The sequence below is a fragment of the Primulina huaijiensis genome, chromosome 11 (assembly GCF_012295235.1).
Source record: "Primulina huaijiensis isolate GDHJ02 chromosome 11, ASM1229523v2, whole genome shotgun sequence".
In the NCBI taxonomy this organism is placed as follows: Eukaryota; Viridiplantae; Streptophyta; class Magnoliopsida; order Lamiales; family Gesneriaceae; genus Primulina; species Primulina huaijiensis.
Window position 1 is genome coordinate 24,266,992 of NC_133316.1, and position 21,419 is coordinate 24,288,410.

Sequence of the window (21,419 nt, forward strand, 5' to 3'; positions counted from 1 at the left end):
ATATATATATAGTATATTTGGGAATCAACCTTATTGCACATTAATATGTGAATATCAAATGTACTATCATTAAATTTGACACTATTTGTATATTATTGGTGCATGTGAACGTATATATACATATTCATATTGGAGGTTGAGATGATAATGTGTAAAAGTGCCTCTCCTTTTCACCAAGTTATTAGGGTGTTAAGATTTGGTCAAACATTATTATATTTGTTGTTTTGAATTGAATAAACAATAACAAGTAACAATGTCTATAACATAAAAAGTAGGTCTTTTGTGAAAAAATCTCACATGTTTATATTCGTGAAATGGGTCGACACAATTCATACCTGCAGTTAAAAGTAATATTTTTAACATAAAAAATATTATTTTTTCATGATTGAGTCGGATAAGAGATCATTTTCACAAATTTCACGTTAGTTGGCGGCCCGCCGCCTGCGTACATGCATGTAGTGTATTTGTGGTGAAGCAGTACTATTGAGCAGGTTGACTAGTAATTTAATAAATATGGATACGTCTAACACTCGAATAGGTACATTACTTGTCTAAAATCAGAAGTTTGCTTTTGTTACGAAAAATACAAACAGTTTGACACAGAGAAAGCATCTAATTTAGGTAGATATTCGTTAAATTATTGTTAGTTCTGTTGTTCGTATTCTCCAACCAACCTTGAATATTTGAGGGTGTAAATATTTATTAATTTCCAGGACTTTTATCCATTTTTTAGAGACTCAAAATCCTAGCTAGCTAGATCTATGACTGGTGGAGTTAAGAATTTTAGCGAGCGAAACTTAATTAAGAAGAAGGTTAACTACTATACCGTCGGAATCGCCTCTACCCGGCCCTTATAACCTGAAGAAAGGAACAGATTATTTATTTAGAAAAAAATGACTAATGTATATTTTGCAGATATGCATACAACACAAAAAACAACAAATTGATATTTAATTTGATAACAGAGATTTGGTATAGATTTTCTGATAAAAATATTAGACACTTGCATGGTGACAGAAATTCAAGATCCTTCCAGGGAAATATAGTTCCTTTAACCTCAGCAATTGAATAATATAAGGAAAAAGATAGTAAGTAAACTGTCAGAATTAACGTAATCAATGATGTTAAACTGCATGCACTAAATCCGGATCTTCCTTCAAGAAACAACCCTCTTGCCTTTTAACTAACCTTAATTAATCAAAATTTCAAAACTCATACCGATTTGACATCATCTGATCGATTAACTTGTGGGATGAGATAATAAAATAATGATATATAATATATAGATAACATAATGCTCACATAGATAGTTCCTTTGTTTTCCTGCTTAGTTCAAAGATTACTGTGCATAGCAGAACCTTTCAAAGGGCAAGTTTACAATCGTACTAAAACGAAAATTTTACGAAACTTCATATGAATTTGCAGGAAAATTGTGTGTTTTGTCTCTGTTGCTGGATACGTTAATCTACTAATGGTCCAAAGAGAGAACAGTTTCGATAGCGACAAAAGGGATTGTGATCAATAAGAATAAATATGTAACGTGGAAATGCTCTCGATACTAATATCTCTGTAGGTTTAGGTTATACATTTTATACTAAGATATATGGATGCACTTCCAGTCCTAGTTATTAGCCCATCAACGTACGGTATCGTTCATTTGTTTTTAGGCAGTTTAATTTCGTTACACAAATGACCACAATAGCAGAGGAGCCCGAATAAAGAACTAATTAATAGGATAAGTTACGAGTATATATATAAAACAATGTTTAAAGACGAGCCTTCGACGCTATATATATACATATACTCACATTGAATTGAGGAGCTAATATACACATATACATACATACATATATAGATGGAGGAATATCCATCTGCTGGGCAACACTATGAATCAAGAACTTCCCATTATGTGTAGGCTAGGCATCACAAAATGGGACGGAGGGAACGATCTGAAAATTTTGGTGAAAGAACGTACGTATAATGACTTTATTTATGACGTAAATTATATATCTAAAATATTATAGGAGTACTGTTCTCCACGTTGGCATGATTTGGATGCATTAACTAACGAATGAAATAAGCGAGAAGTTTCCGATCTGGAAAATCTGACTTCAAAGTCCAGCAAATGGGCATTTGACCTTCACAAAATCCTAGTACTAAAATCCAATTTGAACTAATTTAAAATGATCCATTTTTTACTCTCTCTATCTCTCGCCATAAAAATGCTTCCAAATTGATAAACTTTAACATTTTGGTCATCTTTGTAGTATACATTCTTTCAAAGGTTGTACCTTTATACTACTCTTTACAAAGAGCTCGTTGACGTTGATGAGCCGGTCGTTGGGGCAGCAGGATTGGATGCGAGTGATGCAGGCCTCAAAGTGCGATTCCACTGTGAAATCTTTCAAGGATACTCCTACATATGGTTCACCTCCAGGGAAGGGGAGCAAGTTTTCTGGTTCAGTCGATTCGACGGTGTTCAAGGCCGCGAACCAGTTAAAACAGACAGAAGACACTCTCCGCAGGATCATGTATGTTAGCTGTTGGGGTCCCAATTAGCATAGCTCGACGACCTTCATCTAGCTGTATTTTATTTAATACACACTCAATATAATATATGACCAGTTCAAATATATTGGGTTGTCTGGTCTTGTAAATGAAAGATCGTTCTGTTTTCCACTTGATACTTCTGCAAGCATAGGCAGATGGTTAATCATGTGCGATTGGTAATATTTTGTTGTATAATATGTTTTGAAATGTAAAGAAATTAAATTTTGTAAATATAGCATGAAATATAATATAGAATCATGCATGATATATATTCAGTGATACCGTACATCAATTCTGTAAAGATAGCAGGTCTCCTCTCAGTTTTTCCACCGAATAATTGATTTGAAAAGTAGGCATACTTCTTCCTTTTCTTTTCTTTTCTATTTTTTTCCCAGCGATTTGAACATGATTTCGCCCCACGCAACAAGATACTGCCATAATTTCAATTTGAATTGCATCAAACCTTGGAATATCAATTTTTAACTAAAGTAAATAAATAATAATAATAACCATCATCTATCATATTTATTTTTCAATTTAGAAGTAATTAAAAATATTAATTTATATTTAGATATAAAATATATTATTTATAGTTTTTGTGCGCGTGGATTAGTAAGAATAAATTAGAGTTTAGTTGATAAATTGATTTCAATGAACTTAAAAAATTACAATCGGCTCCATCTTCTCTAATCATGATGTCAACGGCAACCGGTTGGTGTAAAATTATTTTCTTATTATTTTTTTACTTGATTTTTCATATTATTAAAAACTCGTAATTGTTAGAAAAATGAATTTTATGTTAAATTTAAATTTATTGTATCATGGTATTTATATTTTATTTATTGAAATTTAATAATCTCATAAATAATAATAATAATTATAAAAATAAATCTCCCGTTGTAAACTTTCCGAAACCAGCGACAAGCACACAAGGCACCAACAAAAATCTTGAAAATCCACCAACTCCAAAAGCAGAAACCCAACCGAACCCCCTCCTCCTCCGCCGTCCAACATGGCGATCGCCGACGACAAATCCCAGATGACGGACGGGAAAGTATGGGGGCTGTTCAAGCTTCCGTTCCGAAATTCGCCGTCGACAACGACTTCATCTTCGTCCGATTTTGCTCAATATCAGCAGAATTACGGTCATGGAAACAGTGTTAATCAGTCTCAGGTGGAGGCATCTGGTTCTCACGGAAACTCTGGAAGCTCGGTTTCTTCTGTGGCCAGATCTATGCTCCTCACACGACGTCGTTTGAAGCTCGATCCCTCAAATAAGCTCTATTTTCCTTGTACGGTCGTTTCTCTTTGTTCTCTCTTTGTACTCCTGTGATGATTTTTTCAATTGTTGAGCTTAGATGGCGCCTCTTTGCAGTATATTGTAGTGTTTTTTTTACTAGCTGGTGGATTGCAAATTATTGGTAAACATTCTGCTTCATCTAATTCTATTAAGCTTGATCTGCTTTTCTTTCTGTGGTACTTTGAAGCTTCTGATTTGATGTTGCCTTCGTAGTTTAATCAATAGTTGATCTGATTTATATGAGTTACGTTGGAAGATAGTTGATTCTGTGATGCGTAGAGGTTGTGAAAAAAATTACTGAGATGTTAGCTGGACATTGGTTCTCTTTATCTCTTATGTATGAGAAACGAAATCCATTTATGTTAGTTTGATATTGGTGGTGTACGGATTAAGACCTGCTCTGCCCACCTTATCAGACTCCGATGATGCAATTGCTGGTGTCTATGCTCTGCGTGCCTATATCAGATTATTTGTTGAAAAACGAATTCCTTTTGTTTGTGCGCATGAACTCTTAGTTTTGTTTCTTTTACTCTTGCAGATGAACCTGGTAAGCAAGTCCGAAGTGCGATCAAAATAAAAAATACAAGCAAGTCTCATGTAGCTTTTAAGGTATGTCGAGCATTTGTTTATTTTCGTCTACTAGGAAAATGCACGTGTGTTACACGTGGTTAACAAAGGATCGAACCATAATTATGAAATTTAGATACTGTCTAAAATCGTTTGAGTAGCATCATGTTTAAGAGTATTTCTCAATCTAAACAGGTCAAAACACAATAGATAAAATAACATGATGACCATCAACATATATATTCATTTGTTCATATGACAAACTTTTCAATCAACGTGATTATAACATAATAACAACTTTGTCAAACCAGAAAATATTTTTTTCATCCAAATATCATTCAAAAAAGAAAAACAATAAAAATAAATTAATAGAGTAATGGATTTACTATGACTCATACCACAGGGTACTTAAATGAAGCACACAAAATTATAAGCAATAATAAAAAAAAATATTCTCTTAATTAATTAAAATTAGCATTATATTGTTAAAATAAAACCACTAAAATTGTTATCAAGTTTAATTCAATTGCTTTTGTTAACTTTTAACCCTTTATAGATTTTGTTTACTTTTTTATGTTTGGTTTTTAGAATTACATATTTAGATAATTAATTTTATATCAGAATACATATTTTTCGTTGGATACTTTTATCTAAATTTCATTAAAAAATTTTACATGCAAAAATGCGTCATAAAACAAAAATTTACATCTTATAGCTTTCGAACAATGGCGGTAAACAAAACATAGAGATTGCTTCCTCTAACATCCATTTTAAAGAGAAAAGATTTGTAAAATTATTTTGAAAATAATCTCAAATTTAGCCAAAAATTCATTAACGATTGATAAAAAAAAGATCATATGCCAAATCAGTAAATCAACTGCTATAACTATTAAATCTCATTACAAAAAACCTGAATCACTTGCTATCATGAAAGATTTTCATTAACATGATTGTAATATAACAGAATAAGAGATGGTAAAAAATGAGAATGACTTGAACATTATCAACTATAATATAGAGAATTTCTACATATTTAACATCATCTTTGGGACAAAACTAAGGGACAAAACTAAAAACTGAGTTAATATAAATATATATTCTACCTTTCTTCTCAAATAATAAAAAAAATGCCCTAACCAATAAAGAGACATCAGATAAAATGGATCAAGAATGTCAAGCACAATAAGAGTACTTCAATTTATTTGTATCATCAATTGCTAGCTCTAGGGAAACATCAAAGGTTAAACAACTTATATATGTGAACAAATGAAATGAAAAACAAAATGAAAACAAAATATTACAATCATAATAATAGAATGCAAAACCTCTTTCGACAAACAAATGCGACAAAGTGGGAAAAAAGGTGAAAATAACAAAAAACGAATGTCACAAAGAAGAAAAAGAAAAGCGTGGAGAAAACAATTTAAAAAAAGTGAAGAAGAATGATAAAACAAGTGAAAAAATAATACAAAGTTAATACTAAAGGTCAAAAGAATATAATAAACACATGAACTAAAAAATAAATGCATAAGACATCAATTTCTACCAACATAAATATAATTGAATGATAACTACTAAAATGAATTAAATCCTATTAACCTTAACATGGATAATGACTAAAATAACCCTATCAACTATATAGAAATGCAAAACAAGAGGTCATAATAGTAAGCTCACAAATGAACTCATATATTTATAAGTATATAGATTATCTCTCTATGTTTATTAAAGATTGATATAGAATTTGTGATTCGTCTATGGTTTCTGATGGCCCTTTTTGGAGATTCAATATCATATCAAACTTGCATGTCATCAATTTTTTTTTTCTTCTGAGCGGTGTTTATTGTTGGATACTTGGTTTTATCATAGTTCCAAACAACTGCACCAAAAAGCTGTTTCATGCGTCCTCCTGGGGCCGTTCTTGCTCCTGGTGAGAGCATCATAGCAACTGGTGAGTTTTAACCCTGGGATTTTTGCACCTATTCTGTGTCAAATTTTAAATCTGCGTGACTTGTGGCAAAGATGATTGACTGATGTATTTATATTTTTCTTTGGCTTCAATGTTTTTATTAGTGTTCAAGTTTGTTGAACACCCAGAAAACAATGAAAAGCCAATGGACCAGAAAAGCAAAGTGAAGTTTAAAATCATGAGCCTAAAAGTGAAAGAACCAATGGACTATGTACCCGAACTGGTTTGTTGAATTCCTCTCTTATATTTATGTTTGCTTGGTTATGGCATCAGATTTAGTTTATAAATTTGGATATGAATTGGCTGTTCCCTATTGTTTTATTGTATTCCTTAGTGGATTTGGACCAACAGATGGAAAACTTTCAGTCCGGAGTGCTTATATTGTGGCTATATGTCTCTTTGAAGTTTATTTCTTTGTGTTCTGATATCTTTTAATTTCATTTTGGTTTAGTTCGATGAGCACAAGGATCAACTGACTGTGGAACAAATACTTAGGGTTGTGTTTCTCGATGTGGAACGCCCCAGCCCTGTGAGTGAAGATTTTATTTTGGCTCCTCAATGCTATGCAACCAAGGGCACATCGATTGTTTCAGTGTAGACTGAATTATGTTAGCTCACATTTCTTTTAATCTAATGTTTCGCTCTGGAAATACTGAGCAATATTTGCTTTGTGTTCGTTCAATCAAAGGCTTTAGAAAAATTAAAGCGCCAGTTGGCTGAAGCTGAGGCCGAAGTTGAGGCACGCAAGAGGCCTTCCGAAGACACAGGTCCAAAGTTTATCGGGGAAGGGCTCGTCATTGATGAATGGGTTAGCCTTCTTGTTTTTCCTTTTCTTTTTGTAATATGTGTTCGTTTTGGTTTCTATCTTAATACTTTTCTTCCTGGATTCTGATGTATAGAAAGAAAGAAGAGAAAGATACCTAGCTCGACAACAAGTGGAAGGGACAGAGTCTGCATGAGTGGAGTTTTTTTTTCTCGAAAATCATTTTCTTTTGTTGGATGTTAATGTGCTTTGCTTTTTGATTGATGTCCTTAGTTGTTTAACAGCTGGTATGTTGCCAAAGCGGGCAAATATTAGACATCTGACTCATCTGACTTTATCACTGATGGCGTCAAAACATGTAGCTTGAGGTAATATGTACGAGGCTTATTGCTTATTAATATATGTAGATATGTGGNTATATACACACGCACGCACGCACACACACACACACACACACACACACATATCATGATCAGTTATATATATCATGAGTTTGTTTTGTAGTCTAGATTTTCTTTTGCAATTATTGTTTGATCTCAAATTTCATGTGTAACGAATGGCATTTCTGCTTAAAATAAATATAATATCAATGTACTGCATTGGCATTTGTGATGAAATACAATTAAGAGTGTTGTGTTTGCGTGGCATGCACTAGGCGAACCCCCAGAGTGTTCCATGAACCTTCCACTGGCCTGGTCTTCTGATCACGGATAATAAGATCCTTAATTCGACACGTTTTTTTTTTTAAATTAACGTGGTAAATTTTGATTATTTGTTTTACATGGCATTGGCGCATTAGGTGCTTACATGAGTACGAGGGTCGAGGATAACAGGAGGGATTCATTCGTACTATTTATTAACTAAAGTAGGGAATAACTGCTTTTCGTACTTGTAATCTCTTTGCGTGCAAAGTGGCTACAAAATTGAATAATAATACAAGGGCTTCAATATATTGTGTATAGTTAAATGTCATGGGTAAAAAACTTTATCCATAATCTGCACTGTGTTGAAGAGAATATACGTCCGAAAATTACACTCTTTCTAGCCATATGAAACACCATCTGGAATAAGAATTTTTCAGGGGTTATTTAAAATGCAGATCCATTGATCAGTGAAGAGAATCACACAATCGACAAACATAGCATGTCGGGGAGAATGCAATGGGAACAAAAATGACAATCGTGTCTATGAGTATATATATTATGTTTGTGTGTGTATAGGGAATTTAACCCTTTATTTTTTTGTAAGATGGGCCCCGACCAAGAAATTTATCGTCAAGTTCACAAGTCACAACCTATTGGATGTGCAAGATCAATATTCTAATAGTGTTGCTGGAGCATTTTCCTCAGTCCTTAGAATTAATTATATACATGTTTATGTTAAGGTTTTACCAAGTTGTAGTTTACAAGGATTTTGCATTTAAATTTTTTGACAATAGTAGAAATTAATATGCTAGTATAATACGAAAATCATGGACTTCTTGCTTGCTTAATATTATAGATTAGTTATAAAGCACATCCATAACATATTAACATGTGACTAAATCAATTATGTATCAGTATTTTTATATACCATATAATTAACTTTATTATATTGTAAAAGTAATGTGTATTTTAGCAAATTAGAAATAATAAGATACTAATTTAAAATAAAATTAGTGGTTTCTATCACTATCAGATACAGCACTTCAGAAAGTGTTTTAAAAAAAAAAAAAACACACACACACACCACATAGATTAAAAAGTTAGATAAATTAACATATTACTATTTACACTAAAATCGGTATAGGGATTAGCACAGAGAATAGAAGTAACATTCCAAGAAATCAACAAGGATCTGCAAGAAACTCAATTTTTAACATATACGGATCAGATACGACGATTTATTATATCCTTACAATTTCTCAAAAGAAAGAAAATGAGAGCTTAACGAAAATTCGAAACTTCGTCTCTATTCTCTTCTCTTCCCGGAATTTATTTCCTCTAGACATTGTCTTTTTTATTTTTATTTTTATTTTTTTTCTGTAGACATGTGGGTGTAATAAATACACACACACTTTGAGTATTAAGTATATTCGGAAGAGATAACATCTAATTAACCAGAAAGCTACATTGTGTATTTTATTATCTTCTAATATAATATGCGAGTCTTTTTCTTAGACATTCCTCTACAGTTTGATTGATAATTGTGTTATCACTGAATTAAAACCTGTGGTCCATGATGATTCCCATTCTTTAATTCAAGAGCTTTTTTAAACCAAAATTTTCTTTGAAATATCTATGAAATACGTTCCATGATAATTTATTAGTGAATTACAACCCTTAATTTTCTATAAAAATTACGCTCGTGATGTGACTGACCGATAAACTATTTTTTGAACAATATCATGTCGAATGTACAAAAATATCATTTTATTAATATATAATATTTTTCAGATCCACACAATTATATATTTTCCAGATCCACGCAGCAAGATCTGCTTGAAGATTTCATGGTTTCAGAGGAAATCTCAACAAAATGTTGGCCTTCACCTGACCATTTCGATGTATATTATTCAAAAATAGTTTTTTTTTTAGCTAAAACATGGGTGCACGTTCAAAAAATCTCTTTAGCAAGTATTTTATTAAAGTTGAGAACATGATAATAACTACCTAAGAATGGATATCAATTTTTTCTTGCAACTTTACCCTTATATGATACTAGTATTACACTTTTGTTTTTTGTTTTGTTTTTTAAAATTTCAATATACAATTTTATTTTTATTATTTTTTTCCAACAATTCAAATATCAATTTAGTCCCTCCATAATTTGTTAAATTTTATTTTAGTTTATCAATAATGATAAAAAAGACTGTACATACGCATCACGTGTGCAGAGTAACTAGTATTTATTAAAATTCAATGGTTGAGACACCTATTTAAATTTTGTAGGATGGAGTACTCATTTTCAATAATTTACAGGTGGTTTGATGGGAAAAAAAATCTTCACTTCAAAGATTTACTCACATTTTTCTCCAAATCCACTAGGAATTAACCAAGAAATAGTACTCCTATAATCCCTCCCAAATTTATTTGTTTCAAGATTTACATTAAATTCTCCAAATTTTTACAACAATATACACATAAAACTCGAAAATAAATTCCATTCTTCAATAATCCATTATATTATTTGCCTTTAGCATCCTTAATTCCACTCCATGAACAGAAGGAAGATTTTAATTTTGAGTGAGCAATCAGCAGATGAGGCCAAAAACGGGAGAGAAACAAAAAAATTGCATGACAAAGAGAGAACCGAGAAGAAAAGACAAGCCAGGGACAGAAGTTAGATCAGCTATCACACTCTTCTTTTGTATGCAAGCAAACTCGTCCAAATATTGATGGCTACGCCTCACATGCCCATCTCTATTTAACGCCATGCATCCCCATGTGCAAATGGGCTCCAAACAGTCCCCCCAAGATAAATAGATTTTACCCAAATTCTGTAAAAAAAATTGGTGACACCTCTGCTGTGATTTTATTGAATTCCAATGGTTACAAGGTCAAAAACTGTAAACGATAATCGATGGTCCTTTGGTAATGTTCTAAAGGCCGACATAATCAGACACAGTCGATTGCTGTAAAGGAAGTTGAGTAGATTTACACAAGAAAAAAATACATCAAAACACGAAACATTGGGGTGGGGGGAGATAAGATTCAAGAATGCCAGATTCCACTTAAGATGCTGCGGAATCTATTACTAGTCAATTTTTTTACAATCCTTTTGGCATCTGATACTTCAGCTTCAGCAAGTTTTTCAATGTTCTTTAAGTAATCTGAATTGAGAATCTTTTTTCTTGCAGTGTTGCTACTTGTTAACAGCATCAATATAGAAAGCAGCACCTTCTTGTTACCTGAATTGACCTCCCCAGGATCAAGCATTTGCAGCAGTTTTCCAACATTCTGCTCATTCTGCACGAATTTCTTCCGATTTTGAGGCAGAATTACCATGTTAGAGAGTGTCTCGGTTGCCATTTCACGAATTTCGTATGATTTCGAATCTAGAAACTTGACAAGAACTGGCAAGAACCCTGCATCCCCCATGACCTTCTTGGCCTCCTCTGATGTCCCGCACAGCCAAAATGCTGCCTTTAAGGCCAATTCTTGCACTGAAACCTCTCCATACCGAAGAAAGTAAAGAATATGATCCACGAAACCATAATTTATTAACAAACTCAATGAATCCTCAGATGAAAAGTATATGTTCACAACCCCTCTAAATGCCACCTCTCTTGTTTTTGTTAAATACGATGATTTGGGATCCAATATGCACACAAATGTACGAATTCCGCCTTCTTGAATAATCAATTTTCGAATTGATTCATCTCCTTTGGCCATAGTCTGCAATAAATCAAGAGAACGCAACTGAATCACCTCATCTTTACACTTTGCTAGCCTAACAAAAACAGAGACTGCCCCTTCCTCGATCATAAACCTCTTAATTTCTTCAACCCCGACGAGATTTTTCAACACCCCACATGCCAAACCAACCAATTCATTTCCACCTCCTGCATTATTACCGCAAATCTTTAACAGCGCAGTTATTCCACCATGAGCAGAAACAGACCATGCATTATCCGAATTTTCTGTCAACTTCATCAAACACCTTGCTGCAAATTCTTTACTCAATTCACTCCCGGAGACAAGAACTCTGATCAATGGAGCAACTATCCCTGCGACAATCAACACACCTTTATGACACTCAAACCCTGAAATCAAGGACACAGCTTTAGCAGCCTCTTCTTGGATTTCCCAATCTTGGAAATCAAGAAAATTCACAAGTAAACTTGTAAAACCATCAAGCTCCACAGCTATCTTTACGTATCTCTCATCTTCTTGAATAACTTCATTGAACTCAACGAGGGCTTGTTTCTTCATTTCCCTACTCCCAATTTTGAGCCGTGAGAGTAAATTAGTGATATAAAACTTTATATCGTCCCTCGAAGCCGTGACACTAATTGGCCTCGACACAACCAACGCGTAGCTCTGCCTAAGCAATCCCACATAATAAATGTCAGATAGACTCTTCACATGAGTATCCAATCTTGCAGAAAGAATATCAAGATCACTTTGCATGAGAAGCTTCCCGCTGTAAGAAAGGTCCAGACACTGCTTTGAAAGCTCATCACAGTCCTTGAGGGTTGCCAAAATCGACTCTACAGTAACATGGAGTGATAAGTTTTCGCTGGATTCACAATTTTCAATGTCAGTGAGGCTGGACAAAAGCTCTTCGAGTTTATTTCTGATGGACTGCCATTTCACAGCAAAGACTTTGATCGAATGCGAAAGGGCAAATAACGAAGAGATGAGCAGAATAGCCTGCTGTAATCTTGGCTTTTCTGCGGCTGGCTGAGCGATTGCGCTGTTATTTCCACCACCCATTTTCTAAATCTCACGAGTTTCGAAGACAACTCATATTCTGGGAATGTTCCAGATTCTCCGGCGCCCGAGATTAAAGATTCCGGCTAGTGGTGAGAGTTGGAACTCGAGACCAAAGGGGATGGAGAGAGAGATGAATCTTATCATGATTCTGAAAACTCGGTCCAAGTAACGGGTGTTCATTTACCGAAATATCCTTACGGATGTAGTAGATTGTAGGGATTTTATGGTCATTGTACCAGATAATGCTTCTCTGTCAGTTTAAAGATCGTGACGAACGGGTAACCGCTTTGAGTTTACCTCTCCCTTTTTTTTTAATAATTATAATTAAAAAAAATGGAATAATAATATTCAGTTTATTGTTTCACGGATTACTTGAATCAATATTATTCCTGTGAACAACCTAAGTACACTGTCGGAATCTAGGACAGGCCAGGGTTGATGACATGCATATCTGAGCATTACGAATCAATTGCTTATTTTATTTGCAGAATAATCCAATTTGTCTTATTTAAAGGGATACAAATAAATTTAGCAACACTATCATGTAGACAATATTTCAAATTTAGCCATCTATAAAAGGATCTTCCTTAATTTTATTTGTTGTGTTGTTATTAATTTTGTTGGGTTATTATAAGGCAGAAATTCCGTGCGATAAACATTTTAAATAATATTGAAATCACATGTACTCCTTTTCAAGAAAAAAGAAACACGTGTGCTGGCATAGATGCATACATTATTCTTTTTTCTTTAAGCGGAAGCATCAACAAATTTCATTTGCTTGGATTGATTTGGTTGTCACGCTGCTTATAGAAGAAAGAATACCATTAATCGTGTATGCGTTCTTGTTTGAAGCTCGTCAGTGTTTGGTAGAAATGATAATGCATTTGAATTTAGTAATTAAATATATTATTCATGAATGAAACACCTTTGAGTGAGGAACAAGTGAGACCCGAACTATACAGCATAGGCATCAAATACCTTTGCTTCCAAGAGAAATAAAAATGGGGTGTGCAACAAAATCATGTGGATATTGTACATTAAAAAATTTAAAGATTTAATTGAGAACCAAGGATGTTTATTACCAACAAAAAAAAGAGACATTTCTCATACTCCATATAAGGCATACCCACCACTCCTAGGACAATAACCTGATTTTTAGGCGTGATGGCCATGTTGGTACATATTTAGCTAGCTTTAGTGCTTTACGAATGAAGAAGTCATATTGATTTCCTTCGTGAGTAAATTTTTTAAAAAGTTTGGCTAATAATCTAATGCTTCCTAATTTTTCCAAGCAAATGGATATATAGTTTATTTTTAAATTTTTTTTATTCGTATTAAATTATACTCTTACAATAAATAACAACAAGAGCTTAATTTATTCCACACGGCTTGCAATTTAGTGCGGGGAGTACAAAAAAGGATGCAATGTGGACCGATTTATTATATCCCCCTTTATGGTGCTTGGAGTGAATGCAACTTGCTGAGTTTATCTTGAAGACACCCCCTTTATGGTGCTTGGAGTGAATGCAACTTGCTGAGTTTATCTTGAAGACTTCAACTACAATATAATTTCAAGATCATATAGGCATATTTTTCACTCTTCCTTCACAAATGGCTCATGTCTCTCTTTACGGCTCTCGCGTTCATCTTTGTTTTCTGAATCAACAGTTCAAAATTTTTGATAAAATTATATTTAATAACATCTACAGTTACACATGCAGAGTGCTGGTTTAGTCCATTCTACAGAAACAAATACCCTCGGGCCTGCAACCATTTTTTTTCCTTAAATGTTGGTCCTTGAAATGGATCGAATTAAAATGTCCCGGCTGAGTCAAAAGTTAAACCTAACCTAATGCGTTTATCTGTCTCTGATAAACGGTTTCATAGGTCGGGATGGAAGACAAAAATTACTTGAGCCATTTGTACGATTAGAAAATAATTGGGCACAAATTGTGTCAATGATGACTTATAACTCATCTAACACCAATTTTTCATTTAAAATGATGTCTAAGGTTCGAGATTCAAAATGATCTATAGTTTTAAACATGAAAATCGCGGATCGAAATAATAATTGAAACAAACGCTAGCATCTAGCCCCAAATTTTGGTGGTGCACATAGAAGGCCTTCACCCGACATCCGCAAAAATATTATAAACAATTAAAGATTGTAACGATTTAAAATATGCGGCGCATGCCATGGGTTTTGAAAGAAACACATGCCATTTGGTCCTTGAAACAAATTTAGAACCTGTGCCAGCTTTAAATGCAGCTCGAGTCTCGTCCAAAAATGAAACGCCTTCCCCAGTCTGATATGACCAAGGCTCTAGTTCGCCAACTGACTAGTTTGCTGTATAAATGTACTTCGTTTTATTGTTCACAGGTAACCTAATATTTCAGTAAAACGAAGTAGAAAACTCACCTTGCATAAACAGAATACCATAGCCATTGAGTACTGTGACCAATTGAAACCCAATCTCCAGGAAGCTGGGCCGCAGTCTGCTCCCCTCCCAAAGGAGCAAATTGTCCAAAATGCTTGTACCTTCAACAATATCAAGGTATTAGGAAGAAAGCAATACATAAAACTATGTGATCATATGGTAAGGCCACTACGCTCTAAATGAATAGCCATTTGTTGGTCAACCTTCAAAGGATATTGAGTCAGGCTGTACCTGAAGGGGCGGAAACGGTGCCGTCCTTCACCCCTGAAGCGAATCGGACCTTCAGGACTTTTCTCACACTTCTCCATGCGGTTGAAGCAATCAGAAAGATAGGAACCCTGCTGTGCCGCAACCTGCAATGACATCAAGAAAGCATCACAGTTATAGCATATGCATCCATCTAATCGCTTTAAAAATCCAGCCATAACGTAGCATATGAACAAAACCTGAGCAGTTGCTGGAAGATTCTTCATTTGAGAATCCACCTGAGAAAATGCTAACTTTAACTCTTCAAGGTTTATTTCAACTGATTCCTTAACGGCGTCCCCTTTTGAATCTTTCAGCAGATCAACCAAAGTATGCATTTGTTTGCTTTTCAAATAGAGTCCTACTTGAGGGTATCTTTCACATACATCGTTAAGGACTTCATGGAATTCCTTAACCGTCAGTGTGCCAGAGTTGTCTGTATCCGCTTTATGGAATATAGCCCAGATATCTTCCTAAAAAGATAAAGAGATGGGTTTAAGATAAAAGGAAAATAATCTATTAGAACAGTAAAATCAATTATTTTAGCTTAGCTGGCACAAAAAAGCCAATGCATGAGATAAACTCGATTTACCAGAAAAATTTCCGATCATTATTGGGTCACATAAGCATCACTACACAATCATCATGACATATGAACAGTTATTCTTATATATGTGATGCATGGTAGGCTGAAACTGGAGCCAACAAAGCTTCATTCAGCTCCACAAACTATTATTGTTTGTTACTGGATGCTTGTCTTGTAACCGAACTTCAACTTTCAAGACACTAAATTTGAAACATATTCATGTATTTTCCTAGTTACGGAATGAGCTAAAAGCCTCAATCATATTCACTCCTCAAAACAGTCTTTAAGGAATTAAATGGACACAAGTGGAAAGCCAACTCAGGTCATTCAGAGCATGAGAAAAACACACTCCATCATGTAATTTGCAAAATAAGATAACGGAATATAAATATGCCACCAAAACAAAATACTGTGTGGCAAGTTAATCAAAAGAATAAATTCATAGATAATAGATACCATGACTTTGCGCTGATTGATTGTGGCACAATCTCCAAGAGCATATATGTTGTCACATCCTTCTACTCTTAGCCACTCATCAGTTGCTAGTGCGCGTCTGTTAGTCTGGGCAAGAAAACAAGGATTTTCATATATTTCAACAAAAATAGAGCCAACTCGCAACCAACCATGATAAACATATAATGTAATAGACGCCAATTTTCAAAACAAATTTACCTGACCAATTTGCTTCATAAAATCCATGATAACAGGGCGGGTTCCAATACCAGTTGACCAGACAACCATGCCATAAGGTATAGTGGCTACTGACCCACCATTCTTAACTTCTTTAGTGGTAATTTCTTTATCTGATACATTTACAACCATTGCCCCAGTTTTCAAATTGATACCATCTCTCTGAAATTTTTCCTCAGCAAAAGCCGTAATTCTTTTGTCAAACCTGAGAATAATGTAGTATAAATGCTGCTAAGCTTGAATAAAAAATCATGGTCCAACAAAGTTGCCACAGAAAAATAGCTTCATTCACCAATGTGCAAGTTTTCGAACTCAAGGGAGTTCAATGTTTCGGGCAGAAACATCAATGCAAAGAATCGAGCATTTTTGGATAGAGAGTCAGTTTTGATCACATCAACATTGGTAGTAGTAGATTTGACAGTGGATAACTGAGTAGTGAACTCTGTTCAAGACAACTACTGGTTAAAATCTATAATTGACGTTCAAATTTGCCCATTTATTGATCTACCTTGGCCCATCAACTTTATGCATTATGTTCTTTGAGTTTGTAATGAGGTATTACAAGCCTCAAGAACAGTCGTGCTACTGTAACGTAAGCACAACTCACCATAACGCTGAAAAAGAAACTTACATGTTTAAAATATGATCTGTAGCTTCAAGAAGTGTTATCTGAACTGCATCTTTAAGCTTCGGATATAGTTTCACTAGATCTTCAGTGACGTAATCATGAAGCTCTGCTGCAAACTCCACACCTGTTGGACCTCCACCAACAACAACAAAATGAAGAATTTTCTTTCGTTCTTCATCACTTAGATTAGGCAAACTAGCCCTTTCAAAGCAATCAACAATGGTCCTACGAATCTTTTGAGCATCTTCTATTTCCTGCATGAGAAGCAGTTTCAAGAACTAAGTTTGCAAGGATAAAGGTGCTGTGTATAACAATCTTCATACCCATAAGCCGGGGATGTCCAATCGCATGTACTTCTATGCACCACAGTGATATGACTAGGTTCAATTTGGGTCAAGGGCTAAAAAACTAAACTTAAATTTATCAATCTAAACACAAGAGGGGAAAATCAATTCATGTGCATGACAGAAGGATTATCATAGACATAGCAGTAGGTAAGAGTAACTGGATGTTACCTTTAAAAAGTGGCAATTTTCGGCCACACCAGGGATGTTGAACGTATTCACACGGGCTCCGATGGAAATCACAAGGTAGTCATAGTCCACAACAATTTCTTCAGTCTCGTTTTGATTGCTAGACAAACTAGATCGACAATAAACTTTCTTATTTTCTGCATCAATCTTGAAGCACTCTGCTTCCCAATAATGAACATCTACATTTTTCTGCCAAAACATAATTTACATAAAGCAATGATTAAATGCTAAATCATTATAATAACTTAAAGTGCCATTAGCTATGCAACTAAAAAGTTTCACTTCAAGCAACCGCCTACCAGCAACAAAAATATCAGAGGTGGAATTTCGTAATGTTCATAGCTTGACTTAACCATATGGCATAAAAGGAAACTAAAGATAATTCATGAATTCGAACTAGGTGCTCGACTAGGAATTTTGAAATTGAATTTTTTTTAAAATAATTAATTATAAAAGAAAAATATAATATAAATATATTACATGACATTAACCCACAAAATAATAAAATTTACTATAGTTGAGCAAATATTCTGATAAAAGTTGCTTCTCAGAAACAAAATTATTTAATTTAATAAAATGCAATATTTCATCCATAACATTTTGTTGGTCCATAGCAATCAAACCTCAGAAAAACGACTATAAATAGCACTTTAATCATTGCAATGCAATTAGTAATATAGAAATTAAGCGTTGCAAAAAAAGCTATAAAGCATTATTAATTAACCTATTTATTATATTTCGGCATTTTACTCACATATACTATGTTGCCCAATTGTTGCTAATAAATATTCAAATCAATTACGAAACACAATTATATTTCTTAACATAACATTAACTTCTAATGATTCCAAATGCCTTACCCATCAGCTAAAAACATGATGTACCACCACACATATGTTACATAGAGCTAAATCACAATCATATTACGGAAAACACAAATATATTATAGAAAAGAAAGGGATAAATATAAAATCTATGATAAAATAATTACAAACATTTAAATAAAATAACAAAATATCTTATATTCCATTCTCAAGTGGATAGATGGCGAAATGTTTTAAACACAAAAAGAAATTGAAGTATTGACAAGGGTAGAAAAAGATAGGCAAACTGAAAATGACAAAAGAATAGTGAGAGATGAAGAGGAGACTCGACTGTGGGCATTGGGTACGAGATGGGTATTCAGATTGTATGGAATTCAGACTGTGGGAATTAGCTTAGTGGAATAACAAAAGAGAATTTTAAAGAACATGGAGGGATAATTATTCATTCTGGGGAGGAAAATCTTATGTTCTAAAAAATAATACACAAAATTTAGACTTCCATAAAATATAGGGAGGCCACTTGTAACCTCCCACCGTTCCTCCATCTCTTATTCGAAGAATGAGAAACTAGATATATATTACAATGGCATATAATAGAGCCATTAATTACGAACTCAAAGAAGGAAAAAACACAACGGAGAACCTGATACTTTGATCAACTGCTTCCAACATAAAGTTAAGGCACTTCTCACTTGAAACTGAGTTCGGCAAAATGGAAAATACAGGTATTTGAAGGAAAATGATAAAAATAATTTATGCTTCAGGAGAAAAAGAAAATGGATTGTAGGGCCTCTGTTATTATACTGACCTTTCTCACAATGTTGCGAATTGGTTCAACAATGCTGCGAGGTTCCACAGTGCCACATGTAACGCTAGGTAGCAATGGGGTGAATGCAAAATAGTTACGCGGGGATATCACCTGAACATCATACGAGGGGTCTTTAAGGTACTTCAAAAAACTTGTTCCAGCCCACCCAGTTCCAAGAACTACCACTCTCTTTTTCTTGCTATCATTCTCAGCTGAGTTGACAATATTCCCTCCATTCCCTGGATTAGCATCAGAATATGCCACAAGGCCCCCACCACTGCAAATGAGTTCAAATAAATGGAATGCTACTAAGTCTCCAAATGATCTCTATTCAATTCAATGTCAACAGGTGCCAGTTCTCCTTAAAATCTTATCTATGTGTCAGGTACAATTCAATTTATTTTCTTTTAAAAATTTATTGCAATTTGTAGATACTAAGATGTTCAGTTATGGCATCAATTATGAGATTGTACCAGCAAAAAGTGCTGTCCAAATATGTTATTAATGAGTTTACATTAAATTGCAAAATATGCATACGCACCACAGCAAGGAAATATCAACTTCTTTCTTTATCCCAACATAACTGGTAATCAAGATAAATCTTGATGAGAATATAAACTAATTCATTTATTTGAAAAGGAAGCAACAAAGAAATGTATGCTCCATTAGTCCTGAATTAAGTAATCATTGAACAAATACTTGTGTCTAACTTCCAGAAAATCTCAGGCAACTAAAACTTTTCTTTAAATTGTAATCACTCATCCAGACAATATGATTAGCTTTACTAAGAAACAAAAGGAAACCAAATTTCTTAACAGACAAATTTGTTGTAGATCAAAGAAGTAAACCATTTATTTCCGTACTGTAACAGCAACTTAGATTAAATATTCTTCTTCAACAACTAATATATGATTTCCATAAGATAGGCGAGAGATTATGGGTTCTAAACCCAGTTGTAGCAATCCCTCACACTACTCGAAAAAATAATAATAATAAATAAATAAAAAATAGGCGAGAGATGAATTTCCTCGTACTAGTCAATGGTCAATTAGTCATGGATCTAAACCAGTTTACCTGCCATTAATGCTAACAAAGTTCTGAAAACAACAATATATTCCATCTCCAATTCAACCGTAAGAAACAAAACACCTCAGTCCATTAGCTGTGAACTAAATTTCATTCATTGTGCAGCGTCCAACGGGTAAAATTGTGGTACCAAACCATCTATCACAGCTTAAACATGGTCAATCTAACCAAAATAAAACTATTATTTCTAATCGAAGAAAAAAAAATAACAATAAAAAGGAAGACAAATCAGAAAGGATTTTAACAGCACCAAGTTCAGCAAAAAGAAAAGAACAATTGAGACAAATAATAGATCAGCGCACACCTGACGGTGAAAACAATCAACATCTTAGCCAGCGAAGAATTTTCACGGAAAGTTCTAGAAAATTTCTGAAACACCGTCATTTTCTGCATTTTTTGCTCGTTTAGCCTGAGATCACCAGAGAACAAAAACACGATTTAAAAAAAAATCAAGTAATCTAACGCTCCAAAAAATCACATGATTTCATATATGTGCTAGGACAGGAAAGAAGTTCACTTAGAGAGAGGAATAGTGTGCGCTAATTTCTGAGTTCTCGTTTCTCCTTTGAGGGGTTTGAACGAAGAGGAAATGACGGACTTCCCAAATACGTGGGACAACGTGATTGTGTGCGCTGTGCTCGAACGCTTTGCCTGACTTGGCGCACAAGAAGCAACACGTGTTTTCTTTCCTTTTTCGTGACTTGGGAATTTGATTCAGGGTCCACATCTGATTTATTTTTGGTCCACCAAAATTATTAGATGTATATTTTTGTTTATAAAAATAAGATCGAGAAGAGTGTACATATATTTTTTTTGGTGAATTTATGGTGGACGGAGGTTTGTTGGGGAAATTAATACCTTCGTTAGCATTTAAATTTAAAAGTGGATTTTTTTACCCTTACATGATGTTCATTGGAAAAAAAAATTGAAATTGATAAATATTTACCCTCTTGAAACAATATCACAAAGACAATAACTCCTGTCCCGGCTTCTTGTATGTTTTACATGGAATAT

General features: G+C 34.0%; 3 protein-coding genes and 1 long non-coding RNA gene across 5 annotated transcripts; 2 read left to right on the plus strand and 2 right to left on the minus strand.

The window, feature by feature from the left end:
* Positions 1-3,446: 3,446 nt before the first annotated feature.
* LOC140988909 (vesicle-associated protein 4-2) lies at positions 3,447-8,402 on the plus strand. Of its 2 annotated transcripts, XR_012177390.1 has the most exons (8): positions 3,447-3,842; positions 4,389-4,459; positions 6,287-6,368; positions 6,491-6,609; positions 6,838-6,915; positions 7,075-7,194; positions 7,286-7,517; positions 8,249-8,402. XR_012177390.1 is itself a non-coding variant. In XM_073457997.1 (7 exons), exons 1-7 carry the CDS (start codon positions 3,563-3,565, stop codon positions 7,343-7,345), a joined length of 810 nt encoding a protein of 269 aa, XP_073314098.1. In that variant the 5' UTR covers positions 3,447-3,562; the 3' UTR covers positions 7,346-7,547. The 2 variants fall into 2 exon arrangements, 1 of the variants encoding a protein (XP_073314098.1); XM_073457997.1 differs by lacking the exon at positions 8,249-8,402 and having other exon boundaries at positions 7,286-7,547.
* A 2,229-nt stretch (positions 8,403-10,631) lies between these two features.
* LOC140988237 (uncharacterized) lies at positions 10,632-12,850 on the minus strand. The gene has a single exon (XM_073457244.1). It carries the CDS (start codon positions 12,564-12,566, stop codon positions 10,842-10,844), a length of 1,725 nt encoding a protein of 574 aa, XP_073313345.1. The 5' UTR covers positions 12,567-12,850; the 3' UTR covers positions 10,632-10,841.
* Positions 12,851-13,961: 1,111 nt separating this feature from the next.
* LOC140988745 (uncharacterized) lies at positions 13,962-14,788 on the plus strand. The gene is made up of 2 exons (XR_012177353.1): positions 13,962-14,520; positions 14,654-14,788. It is a non-coding gene; the product is annotated as an uncharacterized lncRNA (long non-coding RNA).
* Positions 14,569-20,814, minus strand: LOC140988744 (external alternative NAD(P)H-ubiquinone oxidoreductase B2, mitochondrial-like). Its single transcript, XM_073457799.1, has 10 exons — positions 20,710-20,814; positions 19,320-19,596; positions 17,670-17,876; positions 17,158-17,408; positions 16,509-16,731; positions 16,293-16,397; positions 15,451-15,723; positions 15,236-15,357; positions 14,986-15,105; positions 14,569-14,913 (listed from the first exon to the last, which is right to left on the minus strand). The coding sequence occupies exons 1-10, from the start codon at positions 20,796-20,798 to the stop codon at positions 14,826-14,828; spliced, it is 1,755 nt and encodes a 584-aa protein (XP_073313900.1). The 5' UTR covers positions 20,799-20,814; the 3' UTR covers positions 14,569-14,825.
* Between the last annotated feature and the right edge of the window lie 605 nt (positions 20,815-21,419).